General features: G+C 44.1%; 1 protein-coding gene across 2 annotated transcripts in view; it reads right to left on the bottom strand.

Annotated features, from left to right (window-relative positions):
- Fbxo42 (F-box protein 42) overlaps nt 1–23,182 on the bottom strand; it is a 67,324-nt gene extending 44,142 nt beyond the window's left edge. The window contains exons 1-2 of one of the 2 annotated variants that reach the window (XM_076565585.1): nt 23,046–23,182; nt 902–1,167 (exon numbers count right to left, since the gene is read on the bottom strand). In XM_076565585.1, coding sequence (XP_076421700.1) covers nt 902–1,151 — 250 coding nt within the window. In that variant the 5' untranslated portion in view covers nt 1,152–1,167; nt 23,046–23,182. Of the gene's footprint in view, nt 1–901; nt 1,168–12,839; nt 12,865–23,045 lie in introns of those variants that run through there. The other variant, XM_076565584.1, reaches the window with a different exon arrangement.
- Between the last annotated feature and the right edge of the window lie 1,074 nt (nt 23,183–24,256).

The following is a 24,256-nucleotide window of genomic DNA, read 5'->3' as shown; positions in this document are numbered from 1 at the left end:
TAAGGATACTGAAGTGTAGCTCTCCACAGTTATTGGCTTCTGGCGGGGGTTCGGCTGGGGAAGAACTCAGTTTTCTATAAGGGGTTGGCCACCAGGAGTTTGATCATGCTCTAGTGAGTATATGGGCAACACAAATTGGACATGTTTTTGTTTCATGTTTTTCTTTTGGGGGGGGGTCACAAAGGTAGAGGGGCAGACTTTGGATGACGGAGAAGTGAGTGTGATCAGAGTGCATAATATGAAATTCCCAAATAATCAATAAAAATATTATGTTGGAAACACATTAAAAAAGAAAAAAAAGAAGGTTGGTGTTGGAGGACTGAGGAAGTGGGGAGGATCTGGGAGGAGATGCTAGAAGGGAAATCATGATCAGAATGTATTGTCTAAGTTTTCAATTAATAAAAATAAATACAAATTTTAAAAAAGGGGGGCTCTAAAACTAAATTACTCAATAAAGGCTGACATAATCAGGGCTCTGCACTTAGGAGCTCTTGCTGCTCTTCCAAAGGACTGAGTTCAATTCCAGCTCCCACATTAGAGGGCTCACAGCCTTCTATAACTCAAGATTCAGAGGATCTGATGCTCTCTTCTGGCCTCTAGGGGTATCTGCACACATGTAGCATATACATACACAGACAGACAGACAGATACACACACACACACAAATAAATAGTATCTCTTTAAAATACATGAAATAAGCTGGGCAGTGGTGGTACACGCCTTTAATCCCAGCACTCGGGAGGCAATACCAGGTGGATCTCTGTGAGTTCGAGGCCAGCCTGGTCTACAGAGCGAGATCCAGGACAGGCTCCAAAACTACACAGAGAAACCCTATCTTGAAAAAACAAAGAAACAAACACAAAAAACCAATTTGAAATAACCTCTGTCTTTGCCACAGTACCTTTGATAAGCCGATACCACTGTTTGCAGACCAGAGCTGCAGTTTTGTGTTCCTGGTATGGTGAAAGGAAGGACAGGATATACTCCAAAACCTCTTCTGGCAGCTCAGACATGGACCTATTATGTCTTGTCTCTTCAACTTCCAACACTGGGTGGGGTTCTTCATCTTGCTCCATTGTCCCTCCCAGTACAGTTTCTTCTTGGTCCACAGCCATGAAACTGTCATCTTCACTGTCAGAGGAGCTGGCCATGACATCCCACTTGAAGCTGTAGAGGTAAGAAATAAACATCAGTGTACACCTTTCCGAAGCAGCTGAGCACCTGAGCTGCTCGTGGATTCTTTCCCACACAGCATGAGAGTGCTCCAGCATTTCCCCACACTGGCTGGAACCATCAGAATTTGAGAGAGTTCAAATGTCAAGCCCATCACATCCTCCTTCCTCTAGAATGGCATCAAGTTCTAGTGTAACCTTACACCAAGGAAACCGGGACTAGAGAGAAGGCTCAGCAGTTAAGAGCACTCCACAGATAGGCCTCAAGTTTGGTTCCCAGCACCACACAGTGGCTCACAATAGCCTGAACTCCAATTCCAGGGGACCCAGCACCATTTTCTGGCCTCTATGGGAACTGCACATGTGTGTTGGTACACAGACCATACATGCAGGTAAACACTCAAATACATTAAAAATAAATCTTAAAAACAAACAAAACCTACCACCAAGCTGAGCATGGTAACATAGCAGCTTAAATTCTAGCACCTGGGAGGCAGAGGTAGGTGGATAGATCTGAGTTTTAGACCAGCCTAAACTCTACATAGTGAGTTCTAGGCCAACCAAAACTACATAGTGAGACCCTGTCTCAAGCAAGCAAAACAACCTAGAAAACCAGTTATTTCCTAATCCCTTTAACTCCGAAATCTGACTAATACATGATTCAGGGAACAGCCAATGATCCAAAACCTCTCACTGACAAAGAAAAACTAACTCTGGGTCCTACAAAAGAGCAAAACACTAGGAAGATCTGAGTTAAGAAACAGCAGTTTAAGCTGGGGTTGGGGGGTGAAGGGGTGGTAGTGCACACCTTTAATCCCAGCACTTGGGAGGCAGAGGCAGGTGAATCTCTCAGTTGAAGGCCAGTCTGGTCTACAGAGCAAGTTCTAGGACAGCCAGGACTACACACAGAAACCTAGTCTTAAAAAAACAAAAACAAGGGCTGGAGAGATGGCTCAGCAGTTAAGAGCACTGGCTGACTGGCTGCTCTTCCAGAGGTCCTGAGTTCAATTCCCAGCAACCACATGGTGGCTCACAACCATCTGTAATGAGATTTGGCTCGCAGACAGAACACTGTATACATAATAAATAAATAAATCTTTAAAAAACAAACAAACAAACAAACAAAAAATCAGCAGCTTTAAGACAAGGTACAGTGGCGCACACCTGTGATCCCAGCACTTGGGAGGATGAAAGCAGGAGTCGGAGGCTAGCCTAAGGTACATAATGAGACCTGTCTGGGGGGTGGGGGGAGATGTATGTATGTATGTATGTATGTATGTATGTATGTATGTGTGTGTATGTATGTATATCAGTTTGAAAGGGGGTAGGTAGGGTTTAACAGTAGAATGCACGATTAGAGTGCTTGTCCTTACACAGGACAATTCAATTAGAGAATAATGACTGTTCTAAGAACAGGCCTAATTGGCTAAACTGCCAACTATAAAGCAATATGGACAACAGAAAATATGACAAATCTAGGCAATAAAAATAAAAACCCAAATGCCTAACAACAGAATCAACAGTATGAACTATCATTCACAATGGAAACCTATGAAGTTAAGAATGACAGGTACATGTCACATACATATCTCTCAGAAGCAACTCTCTGCAAAGAGGGCAGAATGCTTACTGCATGACTGTTCACACAAGTTCAAAGTTCATCTGCGCTATTATAAGCGAGGACAGTAATTAACATACCAAGTTCCAAAAGTGCTGGTAAAATTCTATTCCTAGCTGGGTGGTGGTGGCGCACGGCTTTAATCCCAGCACTCGGGAGGCAGAGCCAGGTGGATCTCTGTGAGTTCCAGGCCAGCCTGGTCTACAGAGTGAGATCCAGGACAGGCACCAAAACTACACAGAAACCCTGTCTCGGAAAAAAAAAAAAATTCTGTTCCTAATTGGGAACAGAAGTGTCTGTCTGTGAAAAAGTCATGGGCTGAATACTCCTGTACTTCACAAGAGTTGATCAGAATATGCTCATCAGTAGCTATTTCTAGTGAAGATAGTATCGATAATTTAAATTTCTTTTTGTGCTTAGTTCTATTCACAGAAATTCTATATCGTACACAAAGGCAAACAAGTCATTTGCATGTACAAAGCCTAAGGTAAAAACAGTAAAATTAAGAAAATGTCATTTATATAAAAACAGGTGTAGTGGAGCACATCTTTAATCCCAACACTTGATAGGTGAAGAGTTAGGAAGAACTCTGTGAGTTCAAGGCCAGCCAGGACTATGCAGTGAGACCCTGTCTCAACAAGAAAGTTATGTCCCAATAGACTGAAAGGAGAAAGAGCTAAGCAGAATGAGGACCAAAAAGGTTTAGTGGGGAGTAAACTCTCGAAGGGATATGGGAGAAGCAGGGACCAGACAAGAGGAGACACAGATCATGATGCCAAGCTGACCAAGCCTGGCTCACAGACCTTACTAAGACAACCAATTAGAAAGATCTGGTGAAGAATGGACAGGGTGAAGCTCCTCTATCACTATTTGGCTAAGGCACTGGCTAGGGACCACTCCAAGAAGACTTGGCTGCAAAGCTCTGGCAGACTTTGAAGAGGCAAACAACTTAGCTGTATTCTTCAGCTAAGGAATACAGCTTTTTTATTTTCTTTCTTTTTTGGGGGGTGGGTATTGGTTTTTTGAGACAAGGTTTCTCTGCATAGCCCTGGCTGTCTTGGAACTTACTCTGTAGACCAGGCTGGCCTTGACTGAACTCAGTGATCTGCCTGGGATTAGAGTGCTTCTAAGCTAGCTCTCTAGCTCCTCCTGTTTGCTCCCCAGCCCCCCCAAACATCCTGTAGCCTAGACTGTCTTTGAACTCCTTCTACCTCAGCTTTCCAAGTGTTAGGATTGTAAAGTGTGAGCCACCACGCCTGGCTTAGTTCCCTTCGCTTGCTTCCTGTAGTTCCATACCCTGACTCTTACATACATTGTTTTGCAGGTACAGAGCATTTGGAGCTTATTTCCCATCTCCCCTCACCACTCCCACTCCCACTCCCCTCACTCCCCTGTTCCCTAAAGAGTTCTGCTCCTATTTCACTTCTGTATACACACAACTGATTCCCTTCTCTAATTTACTGCATTACTTTAACTTCACTCTGCTCTAAACTCACCAAAGAAAAAAAAATCCAAGAAAAAACCCCGGCATTGGGTAAGGCCACCGTTTACATCTACTTCAAATGTATCAGCCAGCCCAGGGTGGCCTCAGAACACCTCAATCAGAGGAGGTTATGGAAGGTCATTTACATTTCTATTTTTCCCAAGCAGAGTAAATCTGTCTGATTCAAGAAAACAATTCAGCCCCTGTCCAAATCTTCTAAAAGCACAATTAGCAAATCTGTGGAGCAGCATTCCCACTGCCTCTGTAAGTTTTAAGGAGCTTTCACTGTCAATCCTTGCATGGTTCACAGAAACATCAGTCCCATGCCCTAAGGGCTCACTTGCTAGCTCCACCTCGAAACAACGGGTGGCAGATGCCTTTCCTTGGTAACTGTATACCACACCAATTCACACAGTGCTTCCTTCTCACTTCTGTGATCAAGGACTCACAGCCCCTGAGGACACAGAGGCAGTTCATGCTCTGAATGTTGTTTTGTTTTGTTTTCATTTGGCCTAAAGCATCTCCTACGTAAATGCATTAACTCAAGGAATGTGGTTTCCATGAAGCTGTTTCAAAAGGCAAATTCTCATCCTCACCAGTGTCAGACCTCTTCTTTTTCCCCAGTGATGGTTTTTGGGAAACTCACAATCTGAAGTCAACTCAACAGACCTAGAACTCGAAGACAGGCTGTTTAACTGGGCTTCTTTGCCTTCTGTGGGGCATCCCAATGAGCCTGAGTTTCCTAGATATTTCCCCTCCATCTTAGTTATGGTTTCTATTGCTGTGAAGAGACACCAGGACCATGGCAACTTTTAAGGAAAACATTTCATTGAGGTGGCAGCGTACAGTTTCAGAGGTTTAGTCCATTATCATCATGGAGGGGAGCATGGCAGCATACAGGCATGGTGCTGGAGAAGATGCTGAGACTTCTACATCATGATCCAAAGACAACAGGAAGTGAACTAAGACACTGAGTGTGGCCTGAGCATATATGGGACCTCATCTCAAGTCCACCCCACTGTGACACACTTCCTCCAACAAGGCCATAGTACTCCAACAAAGCCACATCTCCTAACAGTGCCACTCCCCATGAGCTTATGGGGACCAATTACATTCAAACTACCACACCCTCAGAGCACCTGTATGCTGACCTTGCATCCCTTTATAACAGAAATAACAGAAACGATTCACAAGACAGCAAATCCTCTCTTTAAGTCACTGAGTGAGCTAAGGTAGTCTGCTGGCCAAAACTAATATGTGTTTGTGTCCCTTAAGTTCTCAAGTGTTGTTTTGTTTTTAAAGAGGGAAGCAGAAAGAGTGGGGTTTTTGTTTGTCTGTTTGTTTTTTGAGAATGTCAATTTTTATTTGCCAACTGGCCACACTAGTTGAACCAATGAATTCCAGCTTCAGCGCGAGACTGTCTCCAATAAGATTTCAAGGTAGGTGAGAGGGCTCAGTGGGAAGACACTTTAACGCCAAGCCTGATGACCTCAGTCCAATCCCCGGAACCCACATGGTAGAAGGAAAGAGCCAGTTCCCACACGTTTCTACCCTATCTCTCCACATGCACCAAAGAACATGTACACAGACAGACAGATAAAACTGAAACTCAGTTGATTCAGTTAAAATGCAGTTGAAGATTCAGAACAAAATCCATCTTGCTCTTCATAACTTTAAAAAAATTTGACCGGGCTGGAGAGATGGCTCAGTGGTTAAGAGCACTGACTGCTCTTCCAGAGGTCCTGAGTTCAATTCCCAGCAACCACATGGTGACTCACAACCACTCGCAATTGGATCTGGTGCCCTCTTCTGGCCTGCAAGGGCACATGCAGGCAGAACACTGTATACATAATAAATCAATAAATCTTAAAAAAAAAAAATTGACCATAATCACAGACATGCTGTTAGAAATTAGGAAGTTCCCACTGTGATACCTCAATAACCCCCCCCCCCACTCTATCCCCTACAGACAAAGAGAAGCTTAAACCAGGATTCCTAAGTGTAGATAAGAACTTAGACCCCTTTTTCCCAGGTGGCTCTATCTGCTACAGGGACTTTAAAAAACATAGAGTCAGGATATTCGACCAAAAGACTAAAAGAGGGAGGCAGGTTGAAATGAATTATATGGTCTGTGTCTTTAAGAACTAGCCTCACAAAGAAAGGGGAGTGCTCCTTCCAACCTCCCTGCTGCTTGTGAGAGATTTGAATACACCTTGCTTTTGCATTCTGTACCTAAAGTCTCCAGTGGCTTCTTTGGGGACTCGATCTGGGCATAACACAGGCCAGTTTGGCCTATAGAGATCCTGTCTCAAAACCAAATGGAATGGGAATATGATGGCACACGCTTTTAATCTCAGCACTGGAGATAAAAGACCCAGACACAGTTTCCCCAGAAACCCAAAAGAGCTGAGGAAAGAGATATCTTAAAAATAAACAAAACTGAGTCAGTTCCCCCTTCCTGGAGAGGGTGAAGTCAGGTGTTTTCAAAAGAACAAAGTCAGGATGTCTGATGGTAACCGATTAACCACGAGATGCCCCTCTCTGGAGATAACATGACCAGACCCCGGAGATGGGTTGTAAAACTCCTGACAGGGCAAACAGATAAGCTAGAATAAGACAAAGTCCAGGCCCAGGAAAAACTGGACCAATCAAGAATGGACCCATACTAACCCCCTCCCCTCTAAGAAATTTTGTGGGTTTTGCCTATAAAAACTAACTTCCCCAAGAAAGAGGAACTCCTCCCTGCCTCACTGCCAGTGAGTTGAGTTCCCTGTCATGACTTGTAGCAGAATAAACCTTGCTTTTGCATTCTGGTACGCTCATCCTCGGTGGTCTACTCTGGGGGTCAGGATCTGGGCACAACACCCACCTCAGAGGTACCAGTGTGAGCTAATGACAGTGCTGCTCCCGACAATACAAACACTGCTGGATGAGGATCCTATACACAATCATAATACGGTTCACCCAAAGAGAACACTAAGCCTTAAGATTATCCTGCCATTATCATCCTTATCTTTGTACCAAGTCAAATGAAAAGTTACAGAAAGTGGAAAAATTATAAAGGATAATATTTTGCCATATTTCATGAAGTCAACAAATATCAATGCAATGTGTACATGGACCAAAGTACCATATGTTGTAGAATATTATTTTAAGGAATGTTACTTTTGTTTATGTTACATTTGTTTAACTCTGTGAAACTGTGTTACTGTGCCTGTCTAAAACACCTGATGATCTAAAAGGAGCTGAATGGCCAATGGTGAGGCAGGAGAGAGAAATAGGCGGGGCTGGCAGGCAGAGAGAATAAAAAGGAGAAATCTGGGAGAGGAGAGATCAAAGAAGAGAAGTAACAAGAGAAGAAGGAGGACACCAGGGGCCAGCCACCCAACTACACAGCAAGCCACAGAGTAAGAAATAATGAAAAGCATATAGAAATAGAGAAAGGTAAAAGCCCAAAGGCAAAAGGTAGCTGGGATAATTCAAAGTTAAGGAAAGCTAGCTAGCAACAAGCCAAGCTAAGGCCGGACATTTATAAATAAGACTAAGTCTCTGTGTGTGATTTATTTGGGAGTTGGTGGCAGGCCCCTGAAAGAGAAAAAACAAACAATAACACTATACTCAGGGCTGGGGAGATGGTCAAAGTACTTGCCATACAAACCTGACAACTTGAGTTCCATCCTTGGGTGCCACGGTGGAAGGAGAGAATCAACTCTCAAAAGTTGCCCTCCACTGTGGCATGTGCATATTGGGACACACACATAAATTAAATTGTTTTAATTACTTAAAATACTGTTTGGATCTCACAAAAGGTACAAAAAGAGAATAGTCCCACTAATAGCTAATAACACATATCATACGTGAGCAATAGCAGAGCAGTGTATGTTAAATTATGCGTGGTATCAAGCTTGAGCAGCTCAAGAGAGGCAAGGACTTCACCCACTGTGGTAAGATGCTGGAGAGATGTGCTGAATTCCACTTGGCTAATAGGTAGGATTTCAGAGCATCAAAAGGGAAGTGGGGATGGAAGGGTTTCACATTACAGTTCTTAAACTGATAATTTGCCAGTTAGAAAACACACTAGAAAAAAAGGGTAAAATCCATTTGGCACTCAAACAGATGTTTTGACCACACTCACGATATTAAAATATCTTATCTATAGTAACAGAAGCTCATAATCAGGAGACTCCTTCATTCCTGGCAGTCAATGATTTAACAACAACAAAAAAAGTCTAGAAATAGAATGTTTTGGCATAACTACCACTGTACTGCTGCTATTAGCAAACTGAGTTCCTCTGATACAGACACCACTGAGTGGCTTCTATAAAGCATCCCACATTTAATAACAGATGTCAGCAGCAGTAAGTTTTTTCAATGGTTAACATGTCTGTTACCCAATTAGGATTCCCTTTAATAAAACAGGAAAATAAAGTATGTCCTCAAATTACCTATCTGTATTACTTACTGTATTGCCCATCAGCATTCTTTTTGCTTGGAGACAGTCTTTTGACATAGTCCAGGCCTCCAACTCACAGACATCCACCTACCTCTGCCTCCCGAGTGCTGGGATTAAAGAGTGTGCCACCACCACCTGGCTCTAACTTCTATTTTTTGAGACCTGCATTTTTCCCCTTATGCAGTGCTGGGGACTGAACCTGGGACTTTGTAGATACTGAGTAACTACCACTAAGCAAGCTACATCTTCAGCCAAAAATGGAGATACTGGCTCTCTCTTTTTGTTTGTTTGGTTTGGTTTTGAGACAGGGTTTCTCTGTGTAGTTTTGCGCCTTTCCTGAAACTCAGTCTGTAGACCAGGCTGGCCTCGAACTCACAGAGATCCACCTGCCTCTGCCTCCCGAGTGCTGGGATTAAAAGTGTGCATCATCTTTTTTTTTAAAGACAAGGTATCATATAGCCAAGTCAGTCTTGAACCCATGATCCTCTTGACTAGCCGCCAGAGAGCTGTGATTACAGGTTTGTGCCACCACACCTGAGAGCTGGGTTTCCCTTTTCTGCAGTTAAGTTTATTATTAATGGGGAAGGTGCACAGATGGAGGTTAGAAGACAACTCTCCTTCCACTCTGTGAAGGCTGAGGGCTGCAGACTCTGAACTCGGGTTGCCAGGATTGTGCAGCACACACCTTTTTTTTTTTTTCTTTTTTGGTTTTTTGAGACAGGGTTTCTCTGTGTAGTTTTGGTGCCTGTCCTGGATCTCGCTCTGTAGACCAAACTGGCCTCGAACTCACAGAGATCCGCCTGGCTCTGCCTCCCGAGTTCTGAGATTAAAGGCGTGCACCACCACTGCTGGGCTGCAGCAGACACTTTAACCCGAGTAGCCACCTCACTAGCCCTGAATTTCTATATCTAAGGAAAGATGGTACGAACATACAGAGTATAGGATAACTCTGCTTACAATAATTTGGTATACAGGGGCTGGAGAGATGGCTCAGCAGTTAAGAGCACTGGCTGTTCTTCTGGAAGACCTGAGTTCAATTCCCAACAACCACATGGCAGCTCACAACTGTGTAACTCCAGTCCAGGGGATCTGATACCTTCACACCGATGCAACAAAAATAATAAAATTAAATAAAAATAAATTATTAAAAATACATAAAAATAAAAGAATTTAAAAGATAATAATTTGGTATAGAACTATAACTTTAAACAGAAGGCTTTGGCTGTAAAGTACAGTAAATATCAAAAGGGAAGTTACAAACAGTGCCCTTTTTTTTTTCCAGACTTGGTCTCTATCCAGTCCAGGCTAATCCTCCTGCCTCAGCTTCCTGATTGCCTGTGCCACCATGTCCAGCTCTCTCACTATATTATTTAGGTCAATTGTTAATAAGATTTAACTACCTACACTGTATTTTACTTTTATCTAATAAACTCCAACTGATTATATCAATGAAACTTTATTACAGTCAAATCACAGAGTTTTATAACCTTATTAAACAGAGCTTGGTGTTTCACTAATAGGTTTTCATATGATATTAGTTTAATGCCACTGAAGAAAAAGTCCAAACCTTATTCCAAAGTTATACAGGCCAGAAAACTCATGATGCAGAGAAACATGTGACATGGTAAGCCCACTGCTTCATGGTGTCGGCTGAAGAGGAGCAGAGCAGCTCACTCATCCACAGCAGGCCTGTGTCCATACAAGGACCAGCTTTATGAACTTAATTCACCGTGCTCTGTACACCAGTTCTGCAGAGTGAAATGGTCTTTCCTAACATTTCCTAGAGCTGCATTTGCAAATGCCATCCGAGTGATTTCTGCTACTGCATAGGCAGAAGGAAAAGAGGGCAGAAAAGTCTAAGTACTTCATTTGGCAACATCCATCCATTTAAATATGTAAACGGGAGGGGGCTTGACTGAGCAAGGTAATTTTCAGGCATCTTTCCACTGCAAACAGTCGTATACACACAGCACATGTGCAGAGGCAACTTCGAGCACATCCCTTGTAATAATAAAAACTTGGAAAACTGAGGTGTCATTAGGGAGAAGCAATGCTATAACTGGGTCCCACAGCTTTGGTTGCCCTAGCCTAGAACTCACTACAGTAGTTCAGCTGGCCTCAACTACCCCTTTTGTTACCCACATAATTTAAACAGACATTAGGTGGAGATGAGTGGGCTCCACAGACATCTAAAGCACCCTTCCACAAGGAATTTCAGCTTCTAAACGTTAAATGAACCTTTAACCTTTGCTAATCTCCAATGGATGTCAGGAAGCCTGTGTGCTTTTAAAGCCTCACCTCTCTAGCATACTAATAGGTACTTATAATATCACTATTTTGCTTTCTTATACTGTTGAGGATCAAACCCACAGCAAGCACTCTATCATCTGATTATACTCCCAGGCAATTTTAACACCTTTTTGTTGTTGTTTTATCTTTTATGTGAGTGTTTTGCCTGCACATATGTTTGTACATCACACGTGTACCTGGTGCCTGTGGAAGTCAGAAGAGGACATCAGATCCCCTGGAACTAAAGTTACAGAGGTTGTGAGCCATCATGTGGGTGCTGGGAACCAAACCCAGGCCCTCTACAAGAGCAACCAGTACTCTTAACTGCTGAGCCACCTCAACAGCCCCTGTGTTTGTTTTTTAAGGCAAGAACTTGATATGTAGTGAGGCTGGCCACAAATTTACATCGATCTGCCTGTCTCTGCCTCACAGTGCTGGGATTACTGGCACCTACTACCATGCCTGGCTGTCAATACTCTAATGAATAACCATAAAGTTCTTTACTGAGGAAGTTAATGTTAATGATTAGTTGTAAAATATAACCTTGAAATGGTCAATCCTAAGAATTCCTGTGTGACTGTGATAACTGTGAAATATATAATTGGCCTTTCTTCTACTTCCTGGCACACAACTAAAAACCAGAGAATTTCCAAAGTAGAATCTTTCTGTACCAGTAAGTTGACTTACAGCTTGCAGCCCCAGGAGCTTCAGGATTGGTGCTGCTCATAAGAAAGATGAAGGCATAATTAGAAGGCGAACACATTGGCCCACCTTCCAACTGCTAACTTGACTACCAATGGCCAACGATTTAATCAACCAAACTCAAAAAGTCACTAGGCATGGTAGTACGAGCCTGTAACCCCAACTCTCAGGAGGCTGAGTCAGTAGAATCAGGAAGTCATGCTCATCTATAATTGAGGTCAGTCTGGGCTACACAATATTCTGTCTTAAAAAAAAAAAAAAAAAACCAGAAGTAAAATGAAGGAATCTGAGTTTGGGGAGAGTCCAGACTACTGACCATGTAGAGGCATCTAGAGGGTGGTGCCCAGGGATACAGAGACTTTGTGCACTTCCCACCTGACTCACTGTAGGCAACACTTACTATAGCCTTTAGTGTTCGAGTTTGAGTGTGTGTGCTCGTGTGTGGCTTGTGCATACACATGGAGGCCAGAGGAGATTGCTCCTCTATCACTCTTCACCTTATTCCTTTGAGACGGGGTTTCTTACTGACCCTGGAGTTAGTGTTTTCCGACTGGTGGCAACAAACTCCAGCAATCCTATCAGGGCCCCGATCAGTGCTGTGAGATGTGATTCGGTGTGGGATCACAGCTGGTTTATTCTGTGGGACCACATGCAGATCTTCTACCAATCCAGCACTCCATCACTATCTTTATGATAAAGTAGTATATGTAGTGTTTGCAGAGACTCAGTGAGTCCAAAGGAGTCAGGAGAAACCAGCCTTACAGTTGGCATTGGAATGGGAGTGGGGTCACTCTGGCAGTCCTGAACCCTCAACCTTGGTATCTGAAACAACCACTACCTCCAGGTAGTGTCAGAATAAAATGAATGACTGAATCAGAGGACACCTACTTGGTGTATTCTGCTGCTTGGTTATGGGAGGTGGGGAGATGGGCTCCTGTAATCTCAGCAGCATGGAAGCTGTGACAAGAGGATCTGGAGTTCTAAGCCCACCTAAGCATACACAGCAAGTATAAAGCCAGCCTAGGTTATATAGAGAAACACTGACTCCAAACAAACAAAAGAGAATGATCAGACAGTGTCTACCAGGTTGCGCCCCGAGGGTGGGGGTGGGGGGTTGTTTACCAGTGAGATTAGTGGCCTTTCTTACAGATTCCACTTCCACCACTGAGCCCCTGTTCCTCAGACATGGTCAGGTGTCTTTGAACCTCTGGCTCTGTTCTTGTTGGCCATCTCCACTTCTGAAACAGCCCTCTCGACCTGGAGAGTGGTAGGACCCTCAGCCAGTGAGGTCTTCTTCCGACCTTCTTCCATCCTTCTTCCACAGGCGCTATCACTGTCTTAGAGCTGTGTGAACCCCAGTGAGGTGGCCTACAAGACCAACGCCAATTCATACAACCATGCAGAGAGCTTCTTCTTTTCACTACCTCACAAGTTAGATTCTACCCACTAATCCTAATTAAAACCCACACTTCATTTCTCATTGCTATGGTTTCCACGGAAGGGGAGACAAAGACAATAAATAGCAGGAAGATAATAAGATGTAACACACAGAGCCAGAATTTTGCTCGAAGGTAACAAGTAAACCTCAAGATACAGGGTCTAGCCAGCTGGTGGTCACCCCTTTAATCCCAGCACTTGGGAGACAGAGAGAGGTGAATCTCTGTGGTTTGAGGCCAGCCTGATCTACAGAGCGAGTTCCAGAACAGCCAGAGGTACATAGTGAGACCATTTCAAAAAAACAAAACAAGCCAAATGATGGTGGTTCACATCTTTAATCCCAGCACTCAAGAAGTTAAGGCAGAGGCAGGCAGATCTGTGAGTTCGAGGCCAGCCTGGTCTACAGAGTGAGTTCTAGGACAGCCACGGCTGTTACACAGAGAAACCCTGTCATGAAAAAACCAAAACCAAAACAAACAAAAAGATACAGTGTCCATCCATGGGTCATACTGTGATTCCCCAGGACCAACGTCTGCTGCAAGTTCAAGGCTAGTTTCCTCTACATAATGCATTTTAGGCCAGCTGGGGCTACAGAGGGAGATTACCTCAAAAACAAAAAGAAACCATGTCCAGATACATGGAAAGTGCCATTCCAGATTGTCCCCAATTTTCTGTGTCACCTCCTAATGTACTCCCACAGTGGGAAAGCAGGGATGGCTACAGTCAGCATTTAAAGGACAGAGTAAGAAGAAACGCTCACTTCCCTCTTACTGGCCAGTTTCTATGTCAACTACACATCGAGGGTCATTTGACAACCAAGCCCAACAGTCAACTGAGTTCTAGCAACAGGACCCACAAGATGGAAAAAGAGAAATAATTCCCACAGGTTGTAGCATGTCATCCTCATACTCAAAAAATGTAACATAGCCAGGACTGGTAATGCACGCCTTTAATCCCAGCACTCAGGAGGCAGAGGCAGAGAATCTCTGTGAGTTTGAGGCCAGCCTAATCTCCAAATTGAGTTCCAAGACAGCTAGGGCTGTTATACAGAGAAACGCTGTCTCTAAAAAATAAAATAAAAAAGTAACAAATTTTAGAAATAAATATTTGGAAGAGGGGCAAATATGAGAAGTAAAATGATATATACATATGAAAATGTCAAAATGAAATCCAGTATTTTATATGCTGACTAAAAACTTTAAAAAAAAAAAAAAAAAAGAAAAGAAAAAGAAAAAAGCACCTACCTAGGCAAAGGGCTCTGGATTCCATCCCAGTACCAGAAGGCAGAGAGGCAGACAGCCATGATAAATTCTTTAAAGGAACCCACAAGTAAGAATATGCCCTACTATAATGAATAATCCTAATTTCACTGTTTCACGTTGACTACTCTGGATCAGCTTACAAACTCTAAAGGAATGCTGACACACCCCACCACACAGCATCCATACAAGAGAAGGACGATACCTAGACTCTCCAAACTCCTGCCTCGGCCTCCCGAGTGCTGGGATTACAGGTATATGACACCATATTTAGTCTGTTACTTCATTAAAGCTACAAACCATAAATCAAGACTTGAAATGGGATGGGCTTTAGTTCAGTGGTTAAGCACTTCTCTATCATGTTCAAGGCCCTGGGCCCAATCCTAAGCACTACAAGAAAATTAAAAACAGAAAACACTTCCAACAGGAGCAATGCTAGATAAACAGAATGCACCAATGTGGGTTGTACTAGCAAATAAGTAAGTAGAAGCACCCCAAGTTCTTACTGTATCTTTTGTTTTTGTTTTGTTTTCAATGCTGGGGGATCAATCTTGGACATGGTATGCTGTGTGAGCTCTCTATCATTGAGGGATACAGCCCAGAACAGCCAAACCTCCTGTTTTAGCCACTGAGTGCTCAGATCACATTTCCCATGAAGCATTGTTCCTAAATGACTCCACTAGGTACTTCATACTGAAAAAGTTAATACAAAGACAAAATTAAATACATTGAACTGACACATGGAAAAAATAGAAAACTGAGAGCCGGGCGGTAGTGGCGCACGCCTTTAATCCCAGAGCCAGGGGGATCTCTCTGAGTTTGAGACCAGCCTGGTCTACAGAGTGAGATCCAGGACAGGCACCAAAACTATACAAACGCTGTCTCAAAAAACAAAAAGAAAAAACAAAAAAACAAAAAACAAATTATGAGATGCCAACTGTGCATGGTGACACATGCCTTTAATCCCAGCACTTGAGAGGTACAGCCACATGGATCTCTATGGGTTTGAGATCAGCCTGATCTATATATCTATATAGAGAGTTCTAGGCCAGTTAGAGATACATAGTGAGACCCTGTCTCAAAAAAAAAAAAAAAGGTTCAAGGTCAGCCTGGGCTACATAGTAAATGTAGCCTTCCAGGCCACCCAAGCTGAGCAAACAGTGAGACTCTGTCTCAAATAAATAACCACCTGAACCCTTGTTCTTTAAACCAAAAGGCCATTGGCATGACATTTTATTAAAGTTTGTTTTTAGGGGGCTGGAGAGATGGCTTAGGGGTTAAGAGTGCTGACTCTTCTTCCAGAGGACCCGAGTTTAATTCCCAGCACCCACATGGCAGCTCACACCTGTCTGTAACTCCAGTTTCAGGGCACCTCGACACCCATGACAAATGCACATAAAAATAAAAGTATATATAAAAAAAAGATTTGTTTTTAATTATGTATATGTACGGGACTCAGTGCAGGTGCTTACAGAGGCCAGTGAAATAGGAGCTGGAGCTGCAGTTACAGGTGGTTGTGAGCTGCCCCATATGGGTAACGGGAGCTGAACCCCGGTCCTCTCAAGAGCACTACACACTCTTAACTGCTGAGTCATCTCGCCTGCTCCGACCTGTTCTTTGCTTTTATTACTCCTTTCTGGGAGGAAGGTGCTATGGATTGAAGCCAACCAGGGCCTTGTGTGTGCTGGACAAATACTCTACCACTGAGCTACATCCCCAGATCTGCTTAAAAGCTTCTTTAGAGCCGGGCAATGGTTATGTACGCCTGTAGTCCCAGCACTCGGGAGGCAGAGGCAGGAGGATCTCTGTGAGTTGGAGGCCAGCCTGGTGTACCGAGGGAGTTCCAAGACAGGCTCCAAAGTTACACAGAGAAACCCTGTCTCGGAAAAAAAAAAAAAAGGAAAAAAAAAAAAAAAGCTCTTTAGATTAGCCCAGTGGTGGTATGCATGCCTTTAATCCCAGTCATGGGGAGGCAAGGTCTGAGGCAGGCGGATCTCTAAATTCAAGGTCAGCCTGGTCTACAGAGTGAATTCCAGAACAGCCAGGGCTACACAAGGAAATCTTGTCTCGAAAATACAAAAAAGAAAAAAGAAAAACTTTCCTAGATTTATTTTTTATTTATTTTATGTGAATTAACGTGTTGTCTACATGTATGTCTGTACACTGCTTGCATGCAGTGCCCTCAGTGGCCAGAAGAAGAGGTCAGGTCCCAGAGAACTGAAGTTACAGACAATTGTCAGCCACCTTTTGGGTGCTAGGAATTGAACCCAGCTTTTCTGGAAGAGCAACAGCCAAGAGTTCTAATTGCTGAGCCAATTCTTCAGTGTCCGCTCCCCTGCCTTGTTTCAACTTTTTCTTGTAATCAACTATTCCACTCACTACTGTTTCGAAGTGTACACTTTGGTGGCATTAAGTCCTTTTGCTAATTGTGCTCATTACCCATCTCAAACAGTCCACACCCATTAACCGTGCATTCCCCATCCTCCGCTGCCCCAGCTTCTAGATGCTACTGACAGCTCTAACATTTTTAAAGGACATGCCAGGTGACTTAACCAGCCAGTTCTAGAAATGTCTGAATTCCCACAATTAAGGCTCAGGAGACAGCTCAGTGGGAAAGTACTGAATTCAGACAACCCCCGACACAAAAATCAGGGCAGAGCAGCATGTACCTGAAGTCCCAGTACTGGCCTGGTTGCCAGACAGTCTAGCCAATTTGTGATTTCCAGGTTCCATCAGACAGACAGACACACACACACACACACACACACACACACACACACACACACACACACACACGAAAGAGAGAGAGCGCACTTTTTAAATTTTTTAAATAAACTTTATAATGAAGAGCAAAAAAATGTAAAACAGCCTGCCTAGAGAATAAAGGAGCATTTGGAAGAGCATGGCTAACTAGTCTAAGGAATGTTACCAGCTAAAATTAAAACTCGGTTGCCTTTGTAGAAACTGAACTGCCTCAAAACTACGTATGACTATGTCGAAATGTGAAATAGTTACTGCCAGGGGCTAAGAGCATAGTTCAAGGGGAAAGTGGCAGAGTGGGGGCTGTGACCAGAGCAGGCAGAAGTCCCCAGCTTCAATTCAGAAGGAAGGGAGGGAGGGAGGAAAAGAAGGAAGATTATCTAAGCTAAACTACAATCCAGAACAATAAAATTTTACATATACCTACATGTTTATCAGATTCACATATGCACATAAAAACACTCTCTCTCTCTCTCTCTCTCTCTCTCTCTCTCTCTCTCTCTTTCCGGTTTTTCAAGACAGGGTTTCTCTGTGTAGCTTTGCGCCTTTCCTGGAACTTGCTCTGGAGACCAGGCTGGCCTCGAACTCACAGAGATCCACCTGGCTCTGCCTCCTGAGTGCTGGGATTAAAGGCGTGCGTCACCACCGCCGGGCTACACCATCTCAAAGTACTGTGCAATACTTCCACCTTCTGAACCAAAACAGAATAAAAACAAAGTGCATTTTTTTTTTTTTTACAAATAAAGGTAAAAAATTTAATACAAGAAGAACATCCAGAATTCACAGCAAATTTGCCTTCTAATAGATGCATCAGTAAACAAATGGAGGGCTGGAGAGATGGCTCAGCCGTTAAAGGCTAGGCTCACAACCAAAAATATAAGAGTTCGGTTCCCAGCACCCACGGCTGTCTCTCCAGCCACTAAAGAGGAAAAAAAAAAAAAAAAACAGTAAGCAAATGGAAAATTCAAGCAACAGGAATGCCACTATGTCATAATTTCTAAGACTTGTAATGTCACAGGAACAATTTCAGAAATAACATGTATTATGCACTCAATTCTAGGTAATTTTAAAATGACATATATATATAGGTCATATCCTACTTCCATGCAACAAACTGTTAAAACAAAGCATAACAAGTGGCTGGGGATGCGGCTCAGCTGGGAGAATGCTTGTCTAGCACACACACACACACAACCTACAACTGGATCCTCAGCACCAAATAAATCAGACTTGGTATAGAGGCCTGGAGTCCTAGTGCTAGGGAGGCAGAGGCAAGAGGATCAGAAATCCCAGGTCATCTTCTGCTACACAGTGAGTTCAAGGCCAGTGAAAATACACAGCGCTGGGCATGGTGGACATCTGTAATCCAAGCCTGGGGAGTAGGAGGCAGGAAGGTGACAAGTTCCAGGCCAGCTTGGAACCAACTAAACCTGTCTCAAAAAAACAAACAAATGGGGGAGAGGGTTGCAGAGATGGCTCAGCAACAATTAAGACCATTCCCTGCTTGTCCAGAAGACCTGAACTGGATTCCCAGAACCACATGGCAGCTCAAAACCCTCTGTAACTCCAGTTTCCCAGGATCCAATGCCCTCTTCTGGCCTCTGTGGGCACCAGGAATGTACATAGTGCACAAACATACATGTAGGCAAAAGACCTAATCACACTGAAAAATAAAAACACAAAACAGGGCTGAGGATGTAGCTCAGTGGCAAAGTATTTAGCTTGTGTTTGCAAGGCCGGGACTAGGTCCCCCAAGCACTCTCCATCATTATCATCATCATCATCATCATCATCATCATCATCACCACCACCCCTGTAGCAGCACTTAAAACACAATGCTCATGTGCTGATTTGTCCAAAAATAAATAAATAAAAATTGTCACTCTAGTTAGGCAGTGGTGCTGCTTGCCTTTAATCCTAGCACTTAGGAGGCAGAGGCAGGCAGATCTCAGTGAGTTCAAGGCCAGCCTGATCTATAAAGGGAGTTCCAGGACAGCCAGGACTGTTACACAGAGAAACCCTGTCTCAAGGGAAAAAAAAAAAAAAAAAAAAAAAGTGTCACTCTGAAGTTTCTTCATTCACAACTTGAGGGACATTCACTGAGGGGAATGTTTCCTGCTTCATCTGTGACTCACTCAGAAAGGATCTCCCAAGATTGCTGGATCTTTGACAATTCAGAAAGCCTAAGTGGGCCAGGCTATGTAGGAAGCATCATGACAGTGAATGAACAAAAAGGGGAAAGAACTCAGGACAAAAACAAAAAAATTAAGTTTTCCTAAGCTATGTGTAGTGTAGCCGTGCACACCTAGAACCCCAGCCCTAGGGAAGGCAGGAGGAGAGTGGTGAGGACCTGGGCTAGCACAGGATACATACTAAGACAAGAAATAAACAAACCCCAGAGATGGAGAAATGCCTCCGTGGTTAAGGGCACCAGCTACTCTTCCAGAGGACAATGGCTGGATTCCTAGCACCTAAATGGTGGTTCACAGCCATCCACCACTCCAGATTTAGGGAGTCCCATGTCCTCTTCTAAACTCTGAGGGCACTAAGTTTAAGCACATGTGAACACACATTGAGGAAAAAAAAATTCATACCCATAATAAAATAAATCTTAAAAAAACAATTTTTTTTTAAAGAAATAAATGATTGACAGAATAAGCAAAGCTGGAGAACATCCTCCTCCCCCTGCTCTGAGAACCTCCCTTCTCTCTCCAGGTTGGACTCACTGTACTATAATAAGCAACTAGTCTTCTTGTCTGGCTTTCCAACCAGGCTCTAGGCAACTTTTAGATAAAAAGCTGAACTCAGAATCATCAGTACTGCTTTCCTTAAGGACCCAACCCAGAGAGGGGGCCTTTTAATAGATGTTTTATTAGAGAGATAATCTTCTACTTCCCTTGTATTGTACCTTTTGTTGTTGTTATTTTTAAGCCAGGGTCTCATTATGAAGCCCTGACTATCCTGGAACTCGGTAAGTAGACCAGGCTGGCCTAGAACACACAGAGATCTGCCTATCTACGCCTCCTGAGTGCTGGGATCAATGACCTGGACTGTCATGACCAACTATTTTACATATTTCAAAGTAAACATTTTTCAGAGTGCTTTCACAGACTTATCTCTTTATCTACATAATGATCTTGTAGTGTGGGAATACCATTACTGAACCACAGGGCTTTGGGTTTTCTAAAGAATTATTAATTCACTAACTAAAACACCCGAAAACACATAATCACATACTCTTCATCCCTAGACTAGCCTCCCTGGAGGCTTCAGCATGTTATAAACCGAAGGTCTGGCTGACTTGTTCTTTGCCTGCTCTTTACAGGTTACATCACACAGCTACATAAAATGATATTCAATAAAGCCCTTCCAGAAATCAACATTAAGAAGCATCCTGGGGCTAGAGAGATGGCCCAGTGGTTAAAAGTGTTTACTGGTCTTGCAGATCCAAGTTCAACTCCTAGCATCCACACCAGAAGGCTCACAACCGCCTGTAACTCCAGCTCCGGAGAATTGGATGCCTCTGGCCTCTGCTAACACATGGATTCTCTCTCTCTAGCCTTGTCCCCGTCTTTCTTTCTCTCTCATGTACAGGCACGCACACACATTTTTTTAAAAATAAAAATAAATCTTGCCGGGCGGTGGTGGCGCACACCTTTAATCCCAGCACTCGGGAGGCAGAGCCAGGCGGATCTCTGTGAGTTCGAGGCCAGCCTGGGCTACCAAGTGAGTTCCAGGAAAGGCGCAAAGCTACACAGAGAAACCCTGTCTCGAAAAACCAAAAAATAAATAAATAAATAAATAAATAAATAAATAAATAAATAAATAAATAAATAAATAAATAAAAATAAATCTTAAAAAAAAAAAAAGCATCCGAGGCTCAGTGGTTAAGAGCACTGGCTGCTCCTCTAGAGGACCTGGGTTCAATTCCCAGTACCCACATGGCAACTCACAACTGTCTATAACTCCAGTTCCAGGGGATCCATGGCACCAGGCGCGCACATGGTGCACATAATGTACATGCAGACAAAATACCTGTACACATAAAATGAAATAGATAAACCTTAAAAAGAAAAAAGCATCCTTAGCTGCTTTTCCTGATCTTTCTCATTTTGTACCAGAGACAGGTAAGGAAATAAAGCTGAAACGCTGCAAGTGAATGATGTCACAGAGTTCCATTAATACCTGATGATTATGAAGCACAGCGACATAACAGATGATGCCAAGGAGCATAATGTCAAAGCACCACTGATTTTATGACCTGTTAACAAACCAACATGCAGAATGGCCCCCCAGTCTCCAACTCTTGCTTCAAGTCTACATCTTTAGCAAAGACACTAAGGAAACCTACACATTTCTATAGAAAACACTAATTTAAGAAAGGGAAAAAATGGCCAAAGAAGTAGCTAATATTAAATGAAGTCATTGTCGTTTTAACTTAATAGCTGTCATTAAAAGCTGGCTGAAGTGCAAAAAACACTCATGGCTCAACATAGATTGAACGCTATATTAAATTGGGCTTATCTAAAGCAAACAGCTATAGGATATAAACTGATCAGCATGCAACAGAAAAGACACCCAACCGCACTAGACAACTGAATAAACTCAGCTAGAATTTGACAGAGAGCACCCCTGACCAGCTTAAGAGCTACAGACTAAATGATGATGTTTCTTCGGCAATTTCCCTTGTCCCTTTAAATCCATGATGTCATCATTCTTAAGCACAAGCAAAGCCCGATTTGTTACAAAAGACGTTTGGTGTGTCCAAGCAAAAGAGATGGTCCCAACAATTCACAACACCACAATTAAAACTGAAGCCATTCTTCCTCAATGAAAAGGCCACCAGGCATCAAACCGTCTTCTCTACTCGAAAAACTAAACCAAAGTCACTCAATTACGAGCATTTCAACAACAACAAAAAGTTGTTCCAAGAAAACAACAACAAAATAACAAAATAGCACAATGTTGCATCCAGCAAGTGAAAATGTGTCTGGTTCTGCATCTAGAGCCATTGGAACGCTACCACATGAAAGTCCAAATATTTTGGTCATTGAGAAACAAAACGAAGCGTTTATTTTCCTATTAAAACTCAGAAGATTCAACAGACAAAGCAATCGGTTGTTCCAAACGTTCCGAACCAACTCCATCATCTGAAGTTTCTCTACTGAGACTATCAGGATCTCACTCAATTGTTTTTTTGTTTGTTTGTTTGTTTGTTTTTCTTGATTTACAAACTCGTTCCCACCCTCCACAGTTCTCTGAACAGACAATTCTCACCAGGGCAAGCCTTCCTCAGTAACAACGTGGACTGCTGCTGTCTCCAGCAAGGAGAGCTGCAGTTCCCACTCCTAAGAGAACGCTCAAACGGCTAGGGGTCAGGAAAGGAACTGCTTGTGTTTCAATTCCTCAGCCAATTCCAAAAAAAAAAAAAAAAAAAAAAATCATCTTTGCAGCTGTAGCTTCCGAGACGCCGGCCCCTCGCCGCAGACCCAATTCGGGAGGACAGCCGTCTCCCGCTCTTCTCCGAGGACTTAAGGGCTTCAGGGGGCGGGGTGAGGCTCGATGACACCCCGAAAGCCATTCTTGCCCTGGCCACGCATCCTCTCCTGGCCCGGGTCAGGACCAGAACCACCCAGCTGAGGAGAGGGCACAGGTCTGTATCCATCCCGAGGGTCAGCTGCAAAGGGGACGCCTGTCTCCACCTCGGCCAGGGGAACCGAGGATGACGACAGCAAGACCCCAGGCCCGCCAAGACCCACCCCCGCGCATTACACCGGGCCCGCGCCGGACTCAGGGTGCCCCGGGATCCCCGGACATAAAGCGCAGGAGGCGTCGGCGCCCGGCTGCGGCCCCGCACCGGGAGAGGCCTCACCTGGCCCAGCCCGCTCCGCGCTCTCGGCTTCGCGTCTCCGGCGACGATGGCGAAGGAGCCAGAGCCAGGGCCAGAGCACGGCCGCTCTGCCTCAGACCGGTGCTTGCCGTGCTCGGGGAATCTTCACAGCTGGCGGGACCCGGGGCCGCCCGGAGCCGCCATCTTCCTCCACTCAAACGCCGCGGTGGCCACCGCCGCCGCCGTCCCTGATGCCGCCGCCGCCACCGCCGCCGCCGCTGCTGCTCAAGCTGGGAGAAGACAGCGCGCAGTGCGCATGCGCAGGGGCGGGGCGCAGAGGAAGCGCGCGCGCACACACGTCAGCGCGGCCTGCCTGCGCGCCGTGGCCGCTGGGCGGCGCCATATTGAGAAGGGCCGAAGGGAGCGGAGCTTTCCAGGACTCGGTCTGAAATCGGCGCGGCCCGGATACCTGAGCTCTTTTCTTGCTGGTTTGAGACTAAAGACTTAGATTAAGTCATTTGTGCCCCAGGGTACCCATTGAGCACAGAGAAGGGCAGTGACGAATGGAAGTGCTTTTCGATCTCGCCAGAGAGAGTCATCTCACCGCGTTGGAAGCCTTTGGAAACTGTAGCAACAGCTATGTTGCTAAACCACACCCCCCCCCCTTTTTTTTTTCTTTAATAAATGAGGAAACCCAGGCTCAAAGCTACCCACGTAGAGCGGGGCCCGGGAGGAAACAGGCCTCTGTGTTTCTCTGTGCTTCCCACTGTCACCATCACCGGGGTATGGGGTCCTGCAAAGTCTCACTTCAAGAAAGCTCTGAGCCAGGCAGTGGCAGTGGCCCATGCCTTTAATCCCAGCTTGGTCTACAAAGTGAGTTCCAGAACAGCCAGAGCTACATACTAGAGATCCTGTCTCAAGAGAAAAAGTAAATAAAATAAAAAGAACTACTTTGTTTTAAAAAATAAAAATAGCCGGGCGGTGGGGCTCATGCCTTTAATCTCAGAGGCAGAGGTAGGCAGATCTGAGTTCAAGGACAGCCTGGTCTACAGAGAGAATTCCAGGACAGGAAAAGCTTCATAGAGAAACTCTATCTCTACGAGAGAGAGAGAGAGAGAGAGAGAGAGAGAGAGAGAGAGAGAGAGAGAGAGAGAGAGAGAGAGAGAGAGAGAGAAGAGAAACAAAAAGAAAAAAACTACGTGTAGGTGAGAATCTTCTAGAATCTGTTCGTTACAGGTTTGGTTTAAGTAAAT

This window comes from Peromyscus maniculatus, chromosome 2, assembly GCF_049852395.1.
Source record: "Peromyscus maniculatus bairdii isolate BWxNUB_F1_BW_parent chromosome 2, HU_Pman_BW_mat_3.1, whole genome shotgun sequence".
Taxonomy (NCBI): Eukaryota; Metazoa; Chordata; class Mammalia; order Rodentia; family Cricetidae; genus Peromyscus; species Peromyscus maniculatus.
This window is presented reverse-complemented; position numbering and strand designations above follow the sequence as displayed.